Source organism: Lycorma delicatula, chromosome 3 (assembly GCF_047948215.1).
Source record: "Lycorma delicatula isolate Av1 chromosome 3, ASM4794821v1, whole genome shotgun sequence".
NCBI classification, from domain to species: domain Eukaryota; kingdom Metazoa; phylum Arthropoda; class Insecta; order Hemiptera; family Fulgoridae; genus Lycorma; species Lycorma delicatula.
Window position 1 is genome coordinate 111,215,324 of NC_134457.1, and position 25,613 is coordinate 111,240,936.

Genomic DNA, 25,613 nt, shown 5'->3' on the forward strand with positions numbered 1-25,613 from the left:
TACAAACGAAAGGAAGAATACGGAAAAGATACTTTCCATTATTTATTTTATGTGACAAAACGGATTTTAAAAGTTTTCTTTTGCAGCTATTACCTGTAGAGAATCAACAGAATTCTTTCACTGATGTGAAGCTCCTGGAACGAGTACAACATCTAAAAAGTATTTATCAATACTGGTTTTTGTAATAGTGGAGAAAATTGAGTTTGAAAATGACGACCTTTTCATTTATTTTTCTTTTCTTCCTTCTTACCGGCATAAGATACAACCTTAATGAAATATGATGAATGGTAGCTCGTTCTATTCATTTCCAAAGCTATAATTTACTGTAATTGAAGGAATATGAATTCTGAAAAATTTCTTAAATTTTTCCTTGTAAAAGTGATCAATTATTACCGTTGCACTTTTTTTTAAGAAAAATGTTTGATTAGTAAACGAATAACATTCAATATAATAAAATTAAAGGTTCATAATTGTTAGCAACTAGTAACTATTTTATCCAAAAGTGAAGGTTTTTTCTGTAGGAAACAAATGCTAGATTAAATATATATTCTCAAAATGCACCAAATATTTTTTACGCTTCTAGAAAATACTTTTACTCATATTTGTTTTTTATTCGTCTTACAATCTGAAAAAATCTACCCCAGAATAATATTTTTTTCCGATTTTAGCTTATCTTATTCATCGATAGAATTTGCTTTTTGTGAATAAAATGTTTATAATTTATTTTTAAGCTATCGTTAATTAGAATACGTTTATTTTTAAGGGGATATGGTCTTTATTTTGTCATCGTTATCCTTTATAACCGATTAGAATTAATAACCATTTCCAGACATTTTGTTCTCCTTTAAAACTTTTCAAAATTTTAGGCTATCGATTTTAATATTTTAAGATTAACTTTTCCTAAGTAAGTCATTATTACTAGGATAGATTTTTCTATATCTATCAAAGAATAAAAGAGTTTCACGATCCTCTTTTATAAAAATAGAATTTCTATAGAAACCTTTACTGATTCAACCTAAGGTTGAATCAGTAAAAGGTTTCAAGAAAATATTCTTGAAATAGAACCGAATAGTTTTCAGTAGATGAATAAATAGTTCATTTCAGAAGCTTTACGAGTATTAAATATCGGTTAATCGAGGTCAGTGAATAACTATTCTACAAATATCTTTTTATTAATTTTTTATAGGGTTAAATTAACATATCTTTTATTTATCGCTGATTATGTTCAGTTCAAATAATCTTCAAACGGTATCATCTGTAAATGTTGTACAGTACTATTTTATTTCAATTAGAATTCTGGTTACCAGTTTTTAGGTGTTACATCAGAGGAATATAATACACTACTGTACATATTTAGTAAACCGAGCCGATTGTTGATTAGGAGAGCTTAATGCGGATAATATTCAACAACAAGAAACGTACATAAGCAACCAATTTACTCATACTCGCTCACAATACCCGACCACCAAGTAGCTGGATTACAAGAGCCACCACGACTCCCAGTTAAATTAAAGTACATTGAGTAGGATTGTATTCACACTATTTTTCGTAATTCTTTAATCGTTATAAAAAAATATATTCATATTTTTCTTTTGATTAGAAGATCGGTAAATAAAATCTAATTAATTATTTGTACAGTAAAAAACAGTCTTACGCCTACTTACAGTTACCGATGGATGATAATGAATTTTTATAACACATTGGTAATGCTGTCTGACCGGGATTCGAATTCGGATGAAAGGTCGAGACGCTACCACTTCGATACAGAGAACGGCGTAGATTGGAAGACTAATAAAAATTGCCAACTTTATTATCTGCAACTTTGGTCTCGGGTAAACTGCAATCTGCATTAAATATTATTAATGTATGGCTATGTAAATGGAAGATAAAAGTAAATTAAGCTGTCATATCTTTACCCACCGGGTTGGTCTAGTGGTGAACGCGTCTTCCCAAATCAGCTGATTTGGAAGGCGAGAGTTCCAGCGTTCAAGTCCTAGTAAAGTCAGTTATTTTTACACGGATTTGAATACTGGATCGTGGATACCGGTGTTCTTTGGTGGTTGGGTTTTCAATTAACCACACATCTCAGGAATGGTCGAACTGAGAATGTACAAGACTACACTTCATTTACATTCATACATATCATCCTCATTCATCCTCTGAAGTATTATCGAAACGGTAGTTACCAGAGGCTAAACAGGAAAAGAAAGGCTGTCATATCATGTAACATTTACAATGAATAGAGGCGATTGTTCACATGTCCATCTAAATAATATTTGCTTCATACGAACAATGTACGGTATCTGTGATCGCATCTGGATCGTCTTTTAACGTGGAGGGATCACATAAAAGAGAAGAGAAAGCATGAGATATTAAGTTTAAGCGAATGTACCGGTTGCTGGGCAGATCTTCCTTATCTCTATCAAACAAATTACTACTATATAAGGTATTCATGAAACCAATATGAAGCTATGGCATACGTGTATGGAAAACAATGTGTAAGCAGCAACGTTGAGATCATAAAGCGGTTCCAAAACAAAGTATTCAGGATCTTAACGAAAACGCCGTGGTTTGTAAGAACAATGAGATACAAGACTATCAACGGAGTCCTTACATTCGTAAGGAAATCCAATGTGTATGTACGAAATACGTATATGAACTAAATTAACACGTGAACCACCTAGCGGTGAATTGAACAAAAATAGGGATATTAGATATCTAAAAATGTGAAATTTCTTGGACCTGTTTATTCTGCGTGATGATGGATTTTACTTTCCAGTACTGGAACGATAAAACCGCTGCTTGAACGGCAATTAAGATAACAATTATTGTTAATAAAGTAGTTTCTTACAATAGATTTAAATTCTTATATTTTTTATTGCTTTTCAGTATTTATTACGAGTAAGGTACATCCAGCGATTGGAATTATTGACCAATATTTACTGAGGAGTATTGATTGTGGTGTGGTCGTTAAGTCGTACTCTCGTGAGGAATTATTAAATTATACATTGTTCTCATGTTATACATGTGTTAAGTTTATTGATTCTTTTACCTCAGTTGTTTTTTAAAGTGTTTTAATCTATTTTAATAAGTGCTGTAATCTGATAGTTTTATATAACTGTGATTATATTTTATATTTTTTTTATTACGGTTGTGTTGGTAAAAATACTCATTATGTATGTAAATTATTGGTGTCGATATTTCACGAGGAGTATCTCTGGGTACTCTTAATCCATCTTAATATTCATCAATCCATTTACTTATGATTTTGATGTATGTAGAAACTGATTGTAAATAAAATACAACAACAAAAACAGCTTTATTATTCTACAAAAAGGTAAATTTTAAACTGCATTCATACTTTGGAAATGTCACCGACATCATTACTTGCTTTTTTTTTTATCAAAGGGTGGATGTCTTAAAATGTTCTAAACCCTCTTTTAAATTTGTTTTTCTTTGTCTGAAAAATTGTTTTATATCTCATTTTTGTCCACTAATCCAAATGTTGACATTTTGAACTATCCACAGTTATGATATATTTATTCAAAATTTAAACTTATAATTTTTGTTTTTCCTTCTTGCATTATAAATATTGATAGTTTATTTAAAGATTTCTTTAGAAAACCTTTGAAAGATTTATTAAAAATTTGTTAATTATAAGTAAAGGTAAAACGTTTAGCTTACTTATACGTTTTCGTTTTATTCGCTGAAAAATATCATTAATCGGTTTACAGAAACGAAGCACGCTATATACTTGCACAATACACAGCAATCACTGCGTTTAATATAAAAATGGACGTAATAAATTAATACAAAACTAGATTTCTTTGTTATTTACTCCATTTATTCAAGTAAATACATTTAAAGGTTAGAATTATTTGTAGAATCATTTATTATTTTAGTTGAATACTACTTTTCAATCCAATAACTTACAAAAGCACTGTTAAAAAAATATATATTGGTAAGAAAATTCAGCTAACGTGTCTTTATTTTTTTTTGTTCAGTGCCTATAAAGGTTTGTTTTTCCTCTAAATTGAATTTTCCTTTTCAAACTATTTTCTATTAGGATGATTTAAAGTAGATCTTATAGTATGTTACAAGCTTTTTTTTACGTAACTTTAATGTAACAACTAAGCTTCCTTATTCTTTAAGGAAAATGTATCGACATTAAAATTTTCATCTTCTTCAGGACAGTTTTTTTTCATTATAGATTTGTTTTAGTATTTCTTTTTTAAATTTCTTTTTTTATTTTAAAGATATTTTCTAATATGTATTCTTGTTAACTTTCCGAAACGATGAAACTATATATTGAATTAACTTATTCAGTTTATTGAATTAATAAACTTTTGTTCGATAGTTTCATTCAACTTATTTTTTATCAATTATCACAAATTTTATTAAAAACTGTAACCTGGAGAACAAATAATTTAAGATGTATAAGATTTTTTACAGAACACAAATTTTTAATATTAAATAACCTTTTTATTTAATAAATTTTAATCGTAATCCTTTTTTTATCAGTTACTTTAAGAGTATTTATTTAATAATTTTACTGATGTGGTTGTATTATGGTCCTATAATTTGTGTTGCCTAATCTTTAATTATATAACATGTAATTTTGGTATAATACGAGTAGTAACAGAGCAGTGCTACTGAATTTGGTATTAAATTCATTAAATTACAGTAAGCTAATTAGTTTTATTCTTTATTAATTAAATACTTCGTATTTTATTTCGTTAAAGAGAAGGAAAATAGTTGTTTTACTTGTTACTACCTATCCCATTTTTCAGTCTTTGTTATGGAGATATAAGGTATCTAATACACACGAGATATAAGAGACACCGTTTAAATTTGTTTTGTCCTATTGTAATAATGTTATAATAATTTTGTTAAGCATATCCCGTTGGTAAAAGTATATAATTAAAGTTAATATACAAAAACCCGCTTACCAACAATTGAATTCGAAGAATTCAAGAGCTTTCGGAATTAAATTCCATCTTCAGAAACTCTCATATTTGTCCTGCTTGTAATATTAATTAAAACGTCACATGTAAATTATAAAAAATCGTGATATTTGTTTAAAACATAACAGTTGATCGTCATATGTTATAAAATTATGTCAACGTAAACGTTCTGTCAATTTGGTGGTCTCAACTGTTTGTTCACAGCAAACAGTTGTGAACAATTGTTGGTAAGTGGTTTTTTGTATATTAACTTTAAATAATTTTACTCGACTATTACCTATAGTAGAGTGAAGGTGTAACTGATTACAACCTGTATGTCAGTGAAAATTGCATACTTAATACGCCTGATATGCTCAGTTCATTGTTGAAGGCAGCGGGAAAGCACTTCGTTATTAATTTTCATAAGCAATCCTGGTATTAGATGTTTATTTTCTTTGAAAATCAGGCCGGCTGATTGGTTATCGCTACTAACTGATACACCAGTGAGTAATAATGTAATACGGTCAAATCAGAAGTCGCTTAACAACGCTATCTAATTTAACTGGCTTTTAGAAGTCAAATTCCAATGACACTGCTATCCTGGCCGTTAACGAAAACCCTGGCCTAGCCTCGCAGAACCTGCAAATGGCGCTAGATCGTGTCTGCGTGTAGACGAAAAACTGGAGGATCAAGGTTAATCAAGGTAAGTCGAGACACGTCACATTTGCCATGCAGAGGGGGGCTGTCCCGGAGTGTACTTCGATGGTGTTTTGATAACGCAAACGGAGACTATTCGGTACCTGGGACTTCATCTGGATCGGCGTTTGACCTGGAAGTGTCAAGTGAGGATGAAGAGGAAACAGCTGAACGCAAGGTACAGGGAACTTCATTGGCTGCTACGGAGGAACTTAGGCCTCACGTTATCCAACAAGATCTTAATTTATAAGGCTATCCTGCGCCCAATCTGGACGTACGGTGTAGAATTGCGGGAAACGGCTAGTACTAGTAATGTGGAAATTATACAACGCTTTCAGAACAAAGTAGCGAGGGTAATTGCCGAAGCTCCGTGGTTCACGCGGAATGATGAGATTCACGGTTATCTGGAACTCCCGTCGGTTCGTGAGGTTGCACAACAGCGCAATGTCAAATACCTGCAAAGGCTAGAGAATCATGTAAACCACTTTGCAATTAATCTACTCGATAACAGCAGAGACGTCCGACGGTTGAGACGTGCCCTTGTATTCGACTTAGGGTCTGAGTAACAGTTTGGAATCTAACACCGTCAAGTTTAGTGGTGTCGTATCTAATTTCTTGTTACTTCTCTTTCTTTTTTTTTTTTTTATTTGTTATTAATGTTTGTTTTGTGGACTATATGGTGTTGAAATTAATGTTTTGTGATTTATGACCGAGCTTGAAATTTCATATTGGACTGTAAGTTTCCTTGCAACTACTTATTGTGTATTACTTATTTTGGGGGTTCCTTAAGGACCTCCTTATCACGTGCTTTTGTCAGGAAACTTACTTATGGCTCCACAGGAGAGCCGATTGTAATTGTAATTTTTATTGAGCAGAAAAAAAAATTCTGAAAAAATAGAAACATTTTATTCTTTTTGCACCAGTTTTATTGATGTCGATTTTCAGAGTATAAAATTATTTATTTTGTATCCAATTTTGTCTGGAATAAGTCGATTATCCCGTAGTTAATTTCATTTATCTAGTGTAACGTGACTTTTATCACGTTCTGTAGTTATATTATTAATTAATAAAACGGAAAATTTGAACTCGTTATGAAAATAAATATTACAATATTTAATTCACAATATTTTAAAATAAAATATTAAATATCCACATAACTTTTTAATTCTGCTATTTATTTTTATTAAGTGCTATTAATTTAAGTTCATTTACAACCACTCTTTATAAATATTTTTGGTTATACATTTTTACGAAGAAAACTATTTTCTTTACTGATATCCAAACGTTACTGTATCGTATTAAAAATTAATGAAGTCGCTGGTGACTTTTAGTTTCTTCTATTATAATCTTTTTTATCCCTTCAAAATCTACTTTAACCGTTTACTGAAGTACTAATCAATTAAATTTTTACTAAATTAGGTATTTTAAATTTATCATATGTTGTAACACGATCGAAAAAAAATGCTTAACTCGATTACATTCTCTGGACATTTTCCCAGTTTACCAGCATTCCTTGAAACAAAAAATCAAAGTGATATTAATTTAAAACTTCTGAAAGTTCGATATAAAAAATCCGTTCCGTTGAATCCTTTTTAAATTTAACTTAGTAAAATGTCGAGAAATATTTTTATAAGCAATAAATCAGAGAATATTTTATAAATTTAGTACACGTCTGTGCGATGCGTGCACGGGCGCAAACGTACGCACACATTTTTATTTGAGGTAGCATTAAAAAATCAAGCGTTGTACGCAGTTAATTAAACTGTTGCTTTATTTGCGTAAAGCTATTTAATTTTTTGTTGACAGTTGCAGCTTGGATAAAAGCCTGAACGGCATATTTTTATGGTTACTTGCCAAAACTACTTGCTGTAGAGAGATATTTTAGCTCTTTATTAGCCCGCACTGCGCTTGCATATGTGTTTTTTATGTAGGCGCAGTCGAACTGTCTGTGTACGTCCGGAATATTTATTTGTGTTTATGTTGTATTTGCTTTTTATTTTTTATCGATGGGTTTGTTAAAGTACATTAGTTAATCCGATATATAATTATTAATGTTTAATAGTATTCCAAAATAAAAGTTTAATAGTACACATTAATTTATTTTTAAATAAAAATGTATAACTTAATAAATTATTTTTGCCGTTGTATGTAGATAATGTTTTCATATTAAAAAGTTTGGTTACTGAAAATGCAGAAGAATTTATAGGGGATACTTCTCTAATTGTTAAAACAATTTTGTTAGCAACGTTATTTATATTTCATACCAAATTGTCAATCTATTGAGTATTTGAATAGACGTGAAATTCTCGTCTGGAATAAATTAATAAATATATAAAACTAACTTTATATAAACGTAATTTTTTTTTCTCCATCATGTAGCAGAATACATTTTGAATGATTTGGTTCTTATAAACAGTTCTATAACGTCATTTGAATACTGAAGTATGCATTTACTCACGCGAACTTATATGTATGAGTTTTTTTATTATTCGTTTATATATTTTATATAATACAGTCTTTTCACGTAATAAATGATAATAAACAACTCAATATAAATGTAGATTCTACGGTCACCGTAGCATATTTATTTATTATACAGTCAACAGTAACGCTATAAAACAACTTGTAAGACACTTTTTTTTATTGTATAAGATAGCTGTGACATCTAGAAGTAGTGGTAATGCTCCGTTTACATGTTTCTTTGAATGTATCTCCTCAATACTACCTTACATCGATGAAATAAATTTTTTTTCATTTATTGGTTGTTATCCTTTACCGTTTTTATTACTTTGAAATAGCTTCATCTGTGGTAACTAATATAATAAAATTAAATAAGTCATACATTCGTATACCATTATATCGTAGTTTCTTAATAGCGAATTAAGAAGACATACATGTATTATATTTAACGTTAAAACAGTAATTACGCATGAATTAATATTTCTCTTGTTGGACTGCATATCATACATGTTTTTTGATAACGTTAGAAAGATACAAAAAAAAATTTAAAAAAAAGACTACTACAAAAAAAGCAATTCTGATTACTCTGAAGATATAAATCTGCCCTTCACACAGCTTTTGAATGACATAAGCGAATCAACAAGGAATAAACTACATTGGTAAACACAAAAAAATAATTCCTACGTAAAATGCTTGCATTATCTAGATATTTCTTTTACACGGATGAAATTTTAAAAATAATTTTTCTTTAATTATCATGTAGAGAAAAAGATTTTTTTTAAAAATATTTATTATTAAATTGTATTATTAATTTAAATAAAAATCCCGATCAGGCATAGTCCTGATCGGGATTTTCATGAGCTACAAAAATGTTATATCCATATCCCACGCACAGGCTTCAAGCTTATGTGGCGATATCAAGAAAAAAAAATATATATATATATTTTTTTCTTTATAATTCTGTAACGTGTAACGAATGTAGGTGACCTTATACAATGTATACATCATTCACAAAAATTGTGTAGTCATTCCTTTGAATATTAATTATCTAATGCCAGACTTATTTTAAAAAAGTGAGGAGTAAAAAGTATTTTCCATCGTCATCTTCTATAGGAAGAATAAATATATTGTTACATATCACTATGTTGGCAAATTCATCGAAATTTATGTGATATTTAACCCTAGAACTAACATTTTCACTTGTAGATCACAGAGAATTACTGTATATATAACGAACATTATTCTCTGAGAAATCAACTTTGACTCTTGTTTCTTGTATCTAATAAATGTTAGAATATACAATTAAATACAAATATAATAATAACCTTTTCTGTAGTAAAGAGCTGTATTATTTACAGTATTTTTTATTAGAGATCGGTTAAAATAACCTGTCAAAATCAATTATTGAAGAAAAACTTCAGTTTTTTTATGCGTTGGTTTGGTTCTCTTTTCCTAATTCAATTTTACTCTACATTTTTAATTTAAATATTTTACCAGGCTGCTGAAAATTTCTTTAGCTTCTTTTTGTTATAAATTATATATTAAAAAATTTCATTTTTTTAAATTTCTTTAACTGTATAATTTAGTATGATACAGTTTACATTAATGAAATTTAATTTGAAACTACATTTTTACGTGAAGTAGATAATTCATATAACGTTTTTAAATAATTTATATGATTTCATATAAAAACCGCATGTAAAATGTTTAGATTATAAAGTTTACAGTTTAATTTAGTCATATGACGTTTAATGAAAAGATAATTTTTTAAACTTTTTTCTGTTATCTGATTTTTCAAAGGAATAGAAATAAAAATGCATTTATAAAAATTAATTGTTTCTATGTTTATTTTAGATTTATGCTGTATTTTAATTAACCTCATCTGAATATAAAGCTAAAGTATAATTTATAGAAAATATAAAATAGGGTGGAATTTTAAGTTAAATAAATAAAGAGTAGAAGGTTGGAGATACACGAATGGTTTACTTAAACAAAAGTTGTTTTTGTCTTTTTATTAAATGAAATAAACAGATAAACTATGAATATGAAATACAATATTTCAAGTTTTAATATCGATTATGGGTATGGGTGGAGAGATTTAATATTATATATTAAGTTCTTCCAGATTATTTTAAATATATATATATATGATTATTTTGTTATGAGCTTAATGTTTTATGCTGTAGTAGTTTTCGCAATCTTAGCGAAAATATTATAATCTTTTCTGAATTTTAATACCTAGTTATTAATAATAATATATAAATTAAATTTTGAAAATAATTAAGAAATGAAAATAAAATGTGTATCCTTATTTCAATGAGCACTTTTAAGGAAACCGTTGTAGTATAGAAAAAAATAGTTGTAGACTGTAAGTAGAATGTAAGTTAAAGAATTATAAGTATAAAGTAGACGTTGTAGAAGTAGAAAATTATGAACACCTGGGTTATTATCTTGAACTGGTAAATCTGAGAAATTGATTAAAAGACTGATAGTTGTCTTACATAATCAGGATTTACATTAATAGAAAAATTCATGTTGGCAACCCGGATCAAGTAGCTTGATGCACAATGACAAGAATCCTGATGTAATAATTGATAATTTCTGTTTATGTCAATGTAGACAACTCCGAATTCATGCTATATATTAAGTTTATTTATAGATTAGGGTCCTCATGCTTACGTAAAAGACTTTAAAAAATATATAATAATAGGCTAATTGTTGATTAAGTTCAGCATTTTATGATTACGCTTCAATTAGTCCACGGCTTATTTCAATCTTAATGATACCGAAAATATATATTAACAAATTTCGTTTTTCAGAGGATAACGGGAATTCAGTGATAAAACTTATCGAGGTAGCTATACAAACACACCAGATATAAAAAGGGAAGTAGCAATATGAAGACGTAGGGAACTATCAGATGTTAATGGCTGAAATTAAGGAAACTGATAGAAAAAGTTACAATATCTGGACAAATTACTTTGAATATTAATTCAATTCAAATAATTGTTTATTCTTAATTAATTTATAGAACTATTGTCGGTTATGTTGAAGAATATTGGTATTTTTCAGTCTAAATTTTGTTTAAATAACTCGTATTTTGGAGTGGCTTTCAGAGCGTAGAATTGTTTGTAAACTCAAGCCGTCATACACACACACACTTCACAGAATACTCACCCGCCCGTTTAATGAATGATAGAATTCATTCGTAGCTTGATCTTCTGACCCGTTCTAATGTTAAAGTGGACTGAACTCCGAGCTGAAAGGTCGATAAATAATTATCTCGACTTTAATTTTAAAACAAATTTCGTTTTATATACTTATTTGTTTATACTCCAGTTTTGTTTTGAAGTTTTATCAAAATTATATTGTGCACAAAATATCAAATGCATAAATTTATATTACAATACTTTCAGTCAACAAAAAACATAAATTATAATACTAAATTCTTAATTTATTTATTAATTCAAATGTAATGAGTGATTAAAAACTGGTATCAACATAAAATGAAGCACAATATCTCGCAAAATCAGTTAATAAAGTCTTGTAAACTTGTAAAAAATATTGCTTTGTAGATGTACGCGTTTTATTTGTATCTGTTTATGATTTGCATCGGTGAGTACTAGAGATATTATATTTTATGAGAAATAAATAAATCTGTGTTAAATTTACTGCGTTATGTTCAGTGATATGTAGAAAAAAATTGAATTTTTGTAGAAACTTTTTTATTTTGATGAAATTTTTTGTAGGAACAAATCAGTTTAAGATATTTTCATTAATATTTATTGTTGTAAAAGGAAAACTGAAATAAAAATTCGAACCATTTTTTGTTTCAATTTTTTTCGATTTTATAGTTTTCAAACATAGTTTGAAATTTTCATGTAAATTGATTATGACTAAGTAAATTGTAAACTACTTCATTGAGAACTTAAGAATCTTCTGCTAGAAATTAAAAAGATATTTTCTTTACAGATTACTGAACTGCTTTTGTAAAATGAAAGTAAATTACAAATAAATCTTAAAAAACGAACAGAACAGAGCTCCATACAATTAAAAAAAATTTTCTATTCACCAAATTTCATCAATTTTTTATATAAAATGCATTCAGAGTGTTTAAATTACAGACATTTCATCTTTAAGACAAAATAGGTGTCTTGTAAACCTGATTTTTTTTTAACCAATCATAGTGTTTCCTAGAAATTTTTAAAAATCGGTTCAATCATAATTGCATTACTTCAGCATATAGTGAGAAAATACAGACCGGGATAATCGGCTAATTTGCATAACTTGATTTTAATATTCCAGTACTTTATGAAAAAGTGGTGTTACAAGGGTAAGATGAAAAAACCAAGATTCAGTTTGAAATTTGGCAATTATATTTTATCTTTATTTAAATCATAAATTAACAATGCATTTTTTTTGTACGGGTTATAATTGCGTAACTTTGATTGAATTCCTAAAACAACCGGTGACGGGAAGCCAACATGTTCTAAATGAAATAGTTAACTAAAAATCAACTAATGTAAAATATGAGGAGAATATTTTGTTCCACTTTGTTTTAAACATTCATATTTTAAAATATAAACAGTACCGCCTTATTTACGGTATTCCACACTTTTACACTATTTTATATTCTGCATAGATTAGTTTGAAATTACGTATTTGAATTTGTTTTTAAATAGTATTGAAATGTACCTTTTTTCTGTACGTAATACGTTTTTTTATAAATACTCGTATTAATTAAAAATTGTTCGGATTAAGATATAACCAAAAACATTTATGATGTAAATAAATTACTGTAATTTATTCGTATGAATTTTACTTTCTATCACTGATAAATTATTTGTCTATAATACTGAGAGTATAAAAAAGAATGTAAAAGTTTTAATTTATTATAATATCTCTTGAATGAGGTGTGTAGTGTTGATTTAATAGTAGAACACAGAATAAAAAAAATAATAATTTAGTTGCGCACATCGCAGTAAATTGATTCCCTATCTTTACGCTTTATAGCGTTACTAGCAAAGATTAACAGAAACAGTTTGATTAGTTTAAGTTTTGTAGTTTATAAACGTCAATTTTACCTACAGTTCAATTATGATTCTCCAAATGACAATAACGTTCGTTTAGTGGCATAATTGGTTTAAAATAAACGGATATCTCAGTTAGTTAAAGGAAGAGTACTGGTTGACCGAGTTGACCGAGAGTCATCCCGAAGAAGAAAATGTTAAAGGAGTCAGGGAGACTCCTCCATAGTCCTAAAAAATCTGTTAGAAAGGTCAACCGCAAACTTGTAAAGCGGTTATAATAATGTGGAATGTTCTAAGGAAATTATTACGCATCCATACGTTTAAGGATATTGTAGACTTTGAAGCTTATCAAATTCGCTGTGGATGTCGAATTCGGAATCGAAATGTTGCGGCATGAAGAAGTCGACTTTCTTGATCGTATTTTTTTTAGTGACTAGCCAACATTTTATCTTAGTGGAAAAGTTAACACACATAATGTCCGTATCTGGAGATCAGAAAATCCCTATGAACTCGTACAAAATTAAATCTTTTCTGTGTTTTATTTCGACGGTAATTTTAGGGACCGTTTTTTTTTTTCTGAAACAGGCATAAAAGGAGTTTGTTATTTGGGTATGCTGTGTACATGGCTGCTTTCAAAGATAAGACCAGAGAATTTTATTTGCAACAAGATGGTGCGACTTCTCACTGTCATAACCCTGTACGATATCGGTTGATTGCGTTTTTCCCAAACGCTGAATCGGTCGGAATGGATGCGATGACAGAGCTTGTTTGCGGTGGTCTCTCAGGTCACTCGATCTGACACCACGCTATTTCATCCGTTGGAGTTTTATAAATATTTTGTTTATCTCCACTATTTACTGATCTACCTGATTTGAGGCACGGAGTCGCTTCCATTACTCCAAATGCGCCGATTGAAGAATGGGACGAATTTTCTAATCGGTTGGGTGTGTGCTTGCACATTAAACACGAAAGCAGCACACATGTGTGATGCTAAATTAAACACTTTTATGAAAAACTGAAAGTTTCTGTTTCATTTTATTTGTTATTCATTATTAAATTCTTCTCTTCTCGAATGTTTCTCAAAACATCTTGATTTAAAATCGCATTGACTCGCATAATCGTCAGTATTTTTGTAAAAGCTTACTTTTTTATTCTTTTATAGATATAAAAGATAAAATAATTTATTTCTATTGACGGCTGTATCGGTACAAATAGCGATTGTAGATTAATGTTTTATTATTACATAAAAGTTACTTTTTTAATTACTTATTCTTACTTAAAACCCCGCTTGTAAATAAATTTGTTTTTCGATGTTCTTGTATTTTATACCGACCTAGTTATAAATAAAACGTAAATTTATGTTTTTCCTAAATTGCTTTAAGTGTTGGACAAATAATCCTAGTAGTGGTTGTCGGAATACTCGCTGTAGTTTTAAGTATGCGTGAACACGCTAACATGTTATACTTGTTTACTGTACGAAAACGGTTTTAGATAAGAAAAGGGGTTGTTTTAGATATTGAGTTGTGAATATGCAGAACAGCAGCAGACTTATAATCACGCTAGTTATAAGGACTGTACGTTGCATAAAACTGACGATAAAACTAAAGTATCATAAACTACGCTTAATGACGAAGTAGACTTACCTTCTTACGCATTAATTAAACTGTTACTTATTAACAGTTTAGTAATATTTTATACTCTTAGTGTTCTTAGGAAATAATTATAAAAATATAAATTTTTTAATTCCTATTTGATGTGGGCTTTTATCATTAGGACGCTTATATATGTGAGTACTCAAATTCAAAAACTAATTACGGAAAATTTAATACTGAAATTTTCGTTGCCGATTATAATAATTTAAATTATAAAATGTAATTATTCGGCTACTTTTTTAAAATGAAAAAAGTCTTTTTTAAATTATTTACGTTAATGTGAAATTATAACTTGGGTAAATATTCTTCTTTTAGTGTCTTAATATAGACTCTAAAATGCCCAGTTTTTACTAGTATTTTTTTTAATGAGTTGTTTTTCGCGTGATATTTCCTAAAATATGTTGAAGAAAGTTGCTGAAGAATCCAAAATTACATTTTGCTTATTTAAGAAATTATATTTAAAAATTTTTGCATTATGTTTAAACTTACGTATTTTTAATACCTTCTAACCGCAGTTGACCACACTTTTAATAAGGAGATGTTTGAATTTTGATAAATTTTAATGGTTAGAGTTGTATTAAAATTATTTGCTTGATTTTATACCAGAAATTACTATATTCATTACTATTATTTTATTTAAAACGTTCAATGTGGGAATATATTCATGTGTTATAAATTGGATCTACATGAAAGTCAGTGATTGGTTGATCGGAAAAAAGGATATGAAATCATATAGTACTCCCACATGTGTGCGTAGGTGAGACAAAATTGATTCACGTTGATAACAAAGATTATGTTGCAGTTATATTTTTCGTATTAATGACTTCAAGTAAGTGTTTTGAAATCACTTATTATGGTTTATATATATATATAATTATCGTAATTATACGTATAGTAAATAGTTTTTTGAAAGTAAAAATATTGAAAATCTGTTTATAAAAAAATTTTAAAAACTATATGAGCATTGTTAAACATAATCATCAGATCATAAATTAGATATAACTAGACATATAGAGCAATTAGTAAAAGTAAATATAAATTGTAATAATAACAAAATATAATTAAGTAAACAAGAAAATTTTTAGTGCATGAAAAATGGCATGTCTGGGTTCAAATCCCGGAGAGGCATGGCATTTTTCATACGCTACAAATTTCCATTCTCATAGAGCTAAATGACCACAACAGTCGATGCTTATACATACATACTCAGTTCTTTTCTTTCAGAAAGTAAAACGATTTATTAGTTGTTAAATGTCTCACACAAAACAATCGCAACATATTAATACATCACCATATTCTGGCTGTGTAATGTTTTATGCCATAAATCTTAAAGGAAAAACGTAAGAATAATACTCTATAGTACTACATACAATATTTCGTTTATTTAATTATATAATTTGTTTAATCTTACTAATTTAAAAAATATTGCCAATATATGGTACCCAGTACTGGAATATCGGAAAATGCTTAACAGGTTTTAGTGTAATAAGTTTGTTTCTTAAAAATATATTTAGACTTCAAAAGCCTTATTACAATTATAAAAATAGTATGACTTAACATTTTTTAACAATAAATACAAAGTATTTTCATAATTAATTTCATGATTTTAATTTTTTCCTATGCGCTTTGTAGAAATCGCTTTTGATAAAAGAATAAACTTTGGTTAGATTAGATTATAAAGCGGGAGAAGCTTTGTTTTTAGCCTCCAGTACCACCTTTAGGTACTGCTTCAGAAGGTGAGATGAAATGGCAATATTTGGCGTGTGAAAATGCCATGCCTGACCGGGATTCAAACCCGGGACTTCCTGATGAAAGACCAAGACGCTAATACTCGTGCTACGGAGGCCGGCAATTGAAAGAAAGCTAGGGAGAGGTAGAACATACTTCTTCACAAGAAAATTCCAAAGTTGATGTACTTACATAATACAAAATCATTTGTTAATCTAATTAATGTAAACATCATAAGCAATATTCGTTAATTATCTAAAGTTTCAATCTGTAGCAAGTCACTTCCGTACTTAAGATTTCAGTCATAAACACTTGTTTGAATTTTTGTTGTTGTATTAGTGTTATTATTTTGATAAAATCCTCATTCCATTTTTTGAATAAATATACTAATGGAACATATTTTTGTATAACTTTTACTTAAAATGGTGATTCCTTGTGCGATTCATTTAATCCAACTTTAAAATATTCATAAGACAACGTTATCTGCTCTCTGATTTATAAAATATACAGAACAGTTCTTTGAATGAATTTAAGTTAATAGTAATAATTAGTAAACATGAAATAATCGACCGACTTAAATAAATTTTGTATTTTATTTTTACAGAGGGGCATTCTCAGTGGTGCGGAGATGTGTCCAAAAATCAACAGGACTGGAATTCGCAGCCAAAATAATAAACACCAAAAAATTATCGGCAAGAGGTAAAAAAATTATGCACATATTATTGATTTTTATTTTTGTACAGTAAGATATAATGAAATGGATTTAGTTTATTTAACGGATAGATCGTAAAAATAATAGTTTACAATCTCTATTAAATATTATTTAATTTATTATCAAATTTATTTCAATTTTCAGTATTTATTTTCACATTTTAATATGGGTAGTCTACATTTATTGGTTTTATTTAGTAAACAGTGTGGTTATTTGATTCCCAAAAATATGTTATTTGGAAATATTTATCGTTTTTAGCTTGTAACTAAAATGTCACAGAGCTTTTATCGACTAAATGTAAACACAGACCACCGTGTGGTTCTTCATTTGCTGTTCAGTTCAATGTATTTCTCCTGTGGAAAAATTGAAAACAGTCATTGTTTATCTTGAGCGGATGAATTTATAAATAGCTGAGCGATGTTTTGGTAAATATATTTCGTTCTGGTGAATTGTGCAACCAGCGACCTACCTTATCATAACTTATTTACTGGTTTCCGTCATTATTTTCACCCGTTATTCTTAATATTCATATATTTTTCAGAAAATTTGTAATAGAAAAGGGTCATAAATATAAGTATTATTCTAAGGATAGTTTTCTTTTGGTCAAATAGTTCTACTTTCTGAACACAGATCGATCATTCATTGTTTTAAAGGGAAGGATTTAACTTAATCGAAATTTAAATACGATCGATTAACGAACAATTAACGAATTAACGATTAACGTTAATTCGTTAATTAACAATTAACGAATAAGATGCACATTCTGTGTATATTTGTCCCTGAATATTCAGTTGTACTAGATTATTCATTTCCCACTACTGTATCCAACGTTACTCGTCTGTGAAAAGAAGTCTATGCATTTCTACTATCTTATAAACCTGATATCGGTTGTGTAATTAAGATTTACTATCTAAAATATTAAAAAATATATTTATCAGTTTTATTTAAGCAATCTATATGAATTGTATGGTTTCGTATGGATTGCGTACGAAACAAACAAAAAAATAAAGAAGGAAGAAAATGTTGCAAGCAAATAAAGTATAAAAATATTAAGAGATATTAAATATAAAGAGGAAAAAACATTAAGACCAAGGAAAGAATAAAAAAAATTAAGAGAGGATGATGAATATAAAGAGAGAGAAAATTTAAAAACTAGAGAACGTATACATAAACTAAGATCAGATGAATTATATCAAACCAAAGAACGATTAAATAATTGGCAAAAAGAAAGAAGCAAATAATCAAAATTATGATCAACACCAACTTAGGTAGAACATTATCCGATAATATCAGAGGAGTATAATTTTTTGTAATTTGTCAAAGATCGGGCATGTATACCTGAGTGTATATTTTATTCTTGTGAGGGTCTATTTTTCAGTCACTCTGTTGTGAACTTTAATGTAGATAAAATTAAACAGAAATTCCAGAATAATTAAATAAAATTAAACTAGAAAATCCAAAAGTAATACGATTCTAAATTATAATTTTCAATTAATATTAAGTAATCAGATGTTTCACCAAATCTATTACGTATACACATATGTAGTAATGCCTATTAAATCACATATACACATTTTTAAAAGTACATAAAATTTTATTTCACTAATAAATTTTGAATTTCTTCATTTTTTTTATTGTTATAGAATAATTCTTTATTGTAATTTTTTTTTACAGCCATGGGTAAATAATTATTAATAGATCAATGTATTTAAATTAAAAAAAAAAAAAAAAATTAAAAAAGTTAGAAAAAGAAAAGGAGATAAAGATTGATTTGAACCGATCTGCCTTACCTTGTAAGATCCAAATATTTCATTAATTAAAATTTTATTTGTTTATAACTCTGGAACAAATGAAAATAAGTGGCCACTTATATCGTTGAAAAATCACAATGAGGTTTTATTACTCCAGTTAAGAAAAAGTAAAAAATTCAAACATTTTTTTGGATTTCAGGCTTTTTTTTGACACTTTTGGTTCAGTCGCTTGCAATCAAAAGGGGAAGTGCACAACTAGATGATACAATAATCCTAAATTCAAAATTTCAACGTACTACGGCGAATCGTTTTTGAGTTATACGAGATACATACGCACATACAGATGTCACACCGAAACTAGTTAAAATGGATTCAGCGATGGTCAAAATGGATATTTTCGTTGAAATCTGAAAACCGAAATTTTTTGCGATCACAATACTTCCTTTCGTACAAGGAATTAAAAAAGACAGCAGACTGCTATAATATATATGCTGTCTTTATTATTTTACCAAATAATTACCGTTTAACAGAATGCAGATAAAAATGATAATAAAATTGAACTTTTAATCAGGTGTTAAATATATTTGAAATGTAAAATCTGCGCTGGTTTAACATAAATAAAATTTTAGGAACGCAAGCAATTGATTGGTCAAAATTTACTAACAGTTTTATTGATTAAAATAAAGTGACTAGTGAAAAACTGGCACATAGATATTTCTGACCATAAGGAGGCGTCATTCCCTTCGACATATTATCTGAAAATGACGTGGTGTAAGTTTCAACCGGAAGAAATTCAATTCAGGATCAAGATCAATTCCAGAAAGGAGTGTAATGTATTTAGTGTATGTATGTTTGCTTCTTTGTTTGTTCGTTGGTTCCACCACCGTAGAAGCTGAACGGTTGAACCGATTTAGATTTATAATCTCACGTTTGAATCTGTACGTACCAGGAGTGTCGTACGCAGTATAAATATGTATATTCGAGTATACTCGTGTATAAATTAAAAAAAAATTTTAAAATCTATCAGATGAATGAGTCGTTTTTGAATAACTCGCAAGTCAACGCTTCATTCTGGACGATTTGGAAACGTCGTATCTCATACGTGTGAAGTTGTCTAGTGTTTTTACACGACTGCCGAAAAAGGAGTGTAATGTGTTTAAGATGTTATGTGTGTTTGTTCTACCTTAGCAGCTCAACGGCTGAACCGACTGTCACCCTCACGCACTTTCATTTTCCTATATTAGTAATTATCCTACATTAAAGAGTAAGTTTTGTAAGCAATGTTTTTTTTTTTTTGGCAGTCGTGTTTTTTAATATTTATCTCTTTATTTTTCTATTAATAAAAAGTAAATGGTTTACGAGTAACGTATGAGTATTAAAAATTAAAAGAGAGAAATTCATTTTTATATTTAAGAGCTTTATAAATTGTCCTTCAGTCTAAAACAAAATATATTTTTGTTAGAAGTCATATATTTTACTGCTTATAGACCGGTTTCCTTTCTTTTTTTTTAGGTTGATAGTGACCTTTTTTTTAATTTTTATTAAACATTTATAATAAATAAAACTATTAATCCGCTTATAAACACATTTTATCTCAAAAATATTTTTATTTTTCTTATTAAATATACAAAACCGTTGAAAAAAATTGATCAATTAACAATAATTTTTCATCGAATTGCAACTAATTAAAAATTTATTGACAGTAATTTTATTATGGTTGTAAAGTTACGGTTTAATTTTCTTGACTTTTAATGTAATTAAGTCTATCGTTTAAGCACTTTACAGTAAATAAACTAATTTTGTTGAATGTTTTTGACACTTTTTATATCTAGCAGTAAACAGTAGTACACATTTATTTATTGTAAGTAGATAATTATGTATTAAGTGGAAGAAAAACAATAATATATTACTAAAACGTAATGTACGATAGATAATACAATAATATGACTATGACAGCAGGGAGGTAGGAGGCTGTAAAGATAACATTATTGACTACATCGCTTCATCCATATTTTCGTACTATATGGCTCTGAATCACAATTTGATCGTTTTTTCCAATAAATTACAACATGTCAAAATTATCTTAGCGCTTTTCATTCTCAGATGGCAGTGAAGTGGGAGTTAGAAAAACGTGTTTAGTAACTTAGCGGATGAAATATACTCGTACACACATAACATCTCTGAGTGACATTCGGAACCATTTTTATGCTAAGGTTACTTGATAAATTATACAGCCATAGTATTAACTAATTGAACTCTATATAAGAACAGGAAATATTACTTATAAGTACGTTTATGAATTTTTATTAGTTTTATAAAATCCATTAACCGAGTTTGTTTCTTGTATCAAATTTCAATTAAAGTATTCCATATTTTTTAGTGTTTTCTTTCACCTTTACTTTTAAAAGTTAAAACTCGCTAAATTTAGACTTCGTTGGGTAATGTAATACTAGTTTACGTTTAATTATTATTTTAATTAATGCGTACATCCATGAACAGAGTTTTCCTCTTAAAAACGGGGAGAGGCTTACCTTAAAAGTTGTTTTAAATTTACCGTTCTTGTTTACTTTTTGAGAAAAATAGGAAACTCCTAATTTTCTCAATTATAAATGTATTACATACAAACCACATAACTACGCATTTTAAATGTGTGTGTATGTATGTGTGTGTGTGTGTGTGTGTGTGTGTGTGTGTGTGTATATATATGTATATATATATATATATATATATATATATATATATATATATATATATATGTGTGTGTGTGTGTGTGTGTGTGTGTGTGTGTGTGTGTGTGTGTGTGTGTGTGTGTGTGTGTGTGTGTGTGTGTGTGTGTGTGTGTGTGTGTGTGTGTGATAATAACACTATCCATACTGCATTAATAAATTTTTTTTTTTTGTTTTTCATTCACATTGGCAAAAGGAATTAAGCCCATGAAATACGATCGTGCATCTTTATTTTCAGTAATCAGAATAAATTTATAACTAAAATCATATAATCACTTTTCATCTAAATGGCACTTTACTGTAAGTTGTATTATAGGTAATTATAGTTTTATCTTCAACGTCTTCGATTTCAGGAAACTTAAGAGGTTATGTCATTTAATTAAGTTCGGAAAAAGTTTTTTCGCTAATAGCATTGCATTAAACTCTATTGACATGGTTACATGTTATATTTATTAAGGTCCCATATTTATAACTATTGTAGCCAATTCAATATGCTATCCTGAAAACGGTAAATTGTCAACAATTACATATATCCGATAACAGGCTTAGTAAGAATGAAATAAATTTTCGTTGCTGTCTTTAACACAGAATCGAATATAATTTTGCATATAGGTATATCATGCGGATCAAAATATAAATCTTATTCTTTACAACCCGTAATACTACACTCTGTTCACTGTCTGTATAACTGTCATAATTACTCTCAAATAAAGAAGCTATAACTCGTAGTTTAACTTGCATCTTAGATGTTATACATATTTCTCAGCCAGGAAAAATAACAAATTAATGTGTGTGTATGTACCCCTACTTTTAGAAGATAGTAAATTAGATATACTCGTTTTTACTGTTCATCTGAAGAAAGTTAATTTTATTTTTCATAATAATAATAATAAAATAAGTTAAAAAAAACTTTTAATTCCAATTTATTAATAATCTTATTATAATTCATAATAGACTTTATTAATTTATCACATTATAGACTGAAACAAAAAAAAAAAAAACATTATTGTGTCAGTCTTGAATATGCAGCAATTATTATTTTGGCAATTAAATTATGTTTCAAGAATTTATATTATTTAAATAAGTAAATATACATACTTAGAACAGTGATATATTATTTTAGTAGGAAATCTTATGGTATAATAATTTTTGTCCCCATAATTATTTGGCTAAAGTCCTACAGAAAGAAAGAGAGAGATAGAGAAAACGAAAGAACGAGCAATATTGTGCAAATGTATAACAGTGTAAGTTTCATACAGGAGAAGCTAATGGTCTGATGCTAAAAGAAATAAAGAGATGATGAAAGATTTGAATGAGATATAAACAGAAACAACAGGCCGTTAAAATTTTAATAGTTTTCGTGGTAAGAATCTCTAATTATAATTAAGCCTTCTATATTTTACCTAGAAATCTAACAAAACAATTTAACAGATTTTGTAGAAGTCATTGTTAGTATAAGTGATTGTTTTTGCTCTTAGTAACAATAATTATTGTTTTAATTAGTATCTTTTCTTATCACTTTTGGCTTCTTTATTGAAAATAAAGAAGTGATTCGATTGTAATCAAACTACCTTAAGTGTTAATCTTATCTACCACAACGGATCTAAATAATTAAGTAAAATCCTGTTTACATCAACTTTTTAAAATAGTATTAAAAATATAGCGTTGCAAAATTCGTTAAATTTCTGTAAATTCACTAAGAAGGACTTGACCAAATACTACCAAAAAAACTCTTTTCGTATTAAAATTAACTCAAAAAATAAATATTCGTAAAAATTAAATGGAGATAAACTAATACTGATTTTTTCAAAATTACTTATTTTTTATTTTCAAATTCACATAAGTGCAATCATTTTATAATTACATTTATTTCCCAATCAAGCAATGATATTAAATTAAATTATTCGTACATATTTATATAATTTTTTATCGAACAAAATATTTGTAATTTAATTTCTATATAAAATTTTCGAAGATATTATTTGAAAACTAGGAGGAAACATGCGTATGTTTATTATAAAGAAAATACAGTTACGCGCAAGAAAATTTTTAAGTAAGCCTACAAATTCTAACATGTTCCCAGACGTAGTCTTTGCCGGCTGAAAAAAATACTACGAATACTTCGGTCGGATTCTGTAGTTCACTGCTCTAAAAAATTTAGATTGAATCTTATGTATCTCTCTTTTCTTTTTTTTTTAATAGTTTGATTTGTGTATTGAACGACTAGTACGCTATCGGGCAAATATACTGTAGCTAAAGTTTCATTTTGCCTGGGTCTGTAGAGTTGTGAATAATACAAGACCCTTGGCCCTTTTATCAGTCGTACCAACCGAACTGCATTTTGCTATCGCTTCTTTTTCTCATACATATTTTATTAGCCTCTCTCTAAAACATCTTTTTAATATATAATGTCGGCTGTCAAACATATCCGTTGTATTTAATAGCACTGCAATAATTTACATATTCATTTGTAGAAGTTTATCTCGGTGCAGTTTATTTTAAAAATATCTACTATTAATCCTGAATTTGTTAAGAGGATTTTATATTTTTATTAACTATTTGTACGCTTATTCTAAATAAGCGTAAATTTTTATTAAATTTTATTATATTATATGATGGAGTAATTTTAAAAATGTTTTTAAATTAATAGTTGCTTAAATTCATACCATACATTATTTCATTTGCATATTCCTTTTCTGTAGTACATTCTCTCATTCAAAAACATTTTATAAAATTTTATCAAGTGAACTTATTTCATTACATGATGTTTTTTGTTATCATAAATTCCAATATTTCATGAAGCTTACGGAATAACATATTTTAAATTGTGATAAAAGAAAAATTATCCTTTATATTTTTACTTGGCTTTTTATATTTCTGAAATTAGACTACATTCTTTGTCATCAGTTATTTTTAACAGACTTCAATTTGAAGGTTATGTATTCAACCTGTATATATTTTTTTTATGTTTGTTCGCTCATAACGTTTTTCCTATTAATCCGATTGAAATAAAACTGGTAATCTTGACGCAGCTGCTTTTCGCAGTGGTACCATAATCATGAAAAACGTTTTTAGATACAAAAAATCGGTCTGAAAATTAATTTAAGATTTTTTCGCCGTCCGGTGGATAGGTAGGGACAATAGGAATCCTAATATTCTATATGTATGCTTCACCGTAGATGAAGTTATATGATCTTTACGGCAGGTAATGTGAGTTTATGTGCAAGATAAATAACACCGTCAGTAAAATCGAGATATCTCGTCTTTTTGATATTTCAGGCACAATATACTCGTACATTATATACTCGTATAATACACAGCAGGGACAGTGGGAATCTTATAATGCTATTTACGTGCATCACATTAACATTTAATTACATGATCTTGATGTCGGTTCTATATATATATATTTTAATAATTGTTATTTTAATATTTTTTATGTACTTTTTCTTTAGTCTCCGTTTTATTTTCTTCCAATTTTATGTTAATATTAAACTTTATTTTATGGTTAATTATTTTTAACCATAATTACTTTTTTTATATTTGGTAAAATATTAATATCATTAGTATAATATTGGTTTCATTAGTATCTAGTCGGTTAGTGAAATGTTAAGCATCATTGCTTATCCGTAATTAAAATAGCTGGTTGTTGATACTGTCAGACTTATTTTAAAATTTGATTAAAATCGTAGAACTTTGTATTAACGTCAATTTTCACGTTAATAGATGTACTATTAAGGTTCTATTAAGCGGATGAAATGATACTCGACAAGGCCAAGTATTGAACTGAAAAGAATCAATTTTTTAGTTTACCCTGCCAATTCCTTTCCATTGTTGGGTCTTCTTTGATTGCATTTTGTTCGGTGTCGGTATGTAAATGTTCGGTACTGAGGAGGAAAAATAAATTTCAGAAAT

The 25,613-nt window shown here is 28.2% G+C and overlaps 1 protein-coding gene across 9 annotated transcripts in view; it reads left to right on the forward strand.

Annotated features, from left to right (window-relative positions):
- The window catches only part of CaMKII (Calcium/calmodulin-dependent protein kinase II), a 724,082-nt gene that overhangs the window by 305,290 nt on the left and 393,179 nt on the right, over positions 1–25,613 (forward strand). For all 9 annotated transcript variants that reach the window (XM_075360384.1, XM_075360386.1, XM_075360388.1 and 6 more), the window contains exon 2: positions 17,114–17,208. In XM_075360384.1, the coding sequence (XP_075216499.1) occupies positions 17,114–17,208 (95 nt within the window). The remainder of the gene's footprint in view (positions 1–17,113; positions 17,209–25,613) is intronic.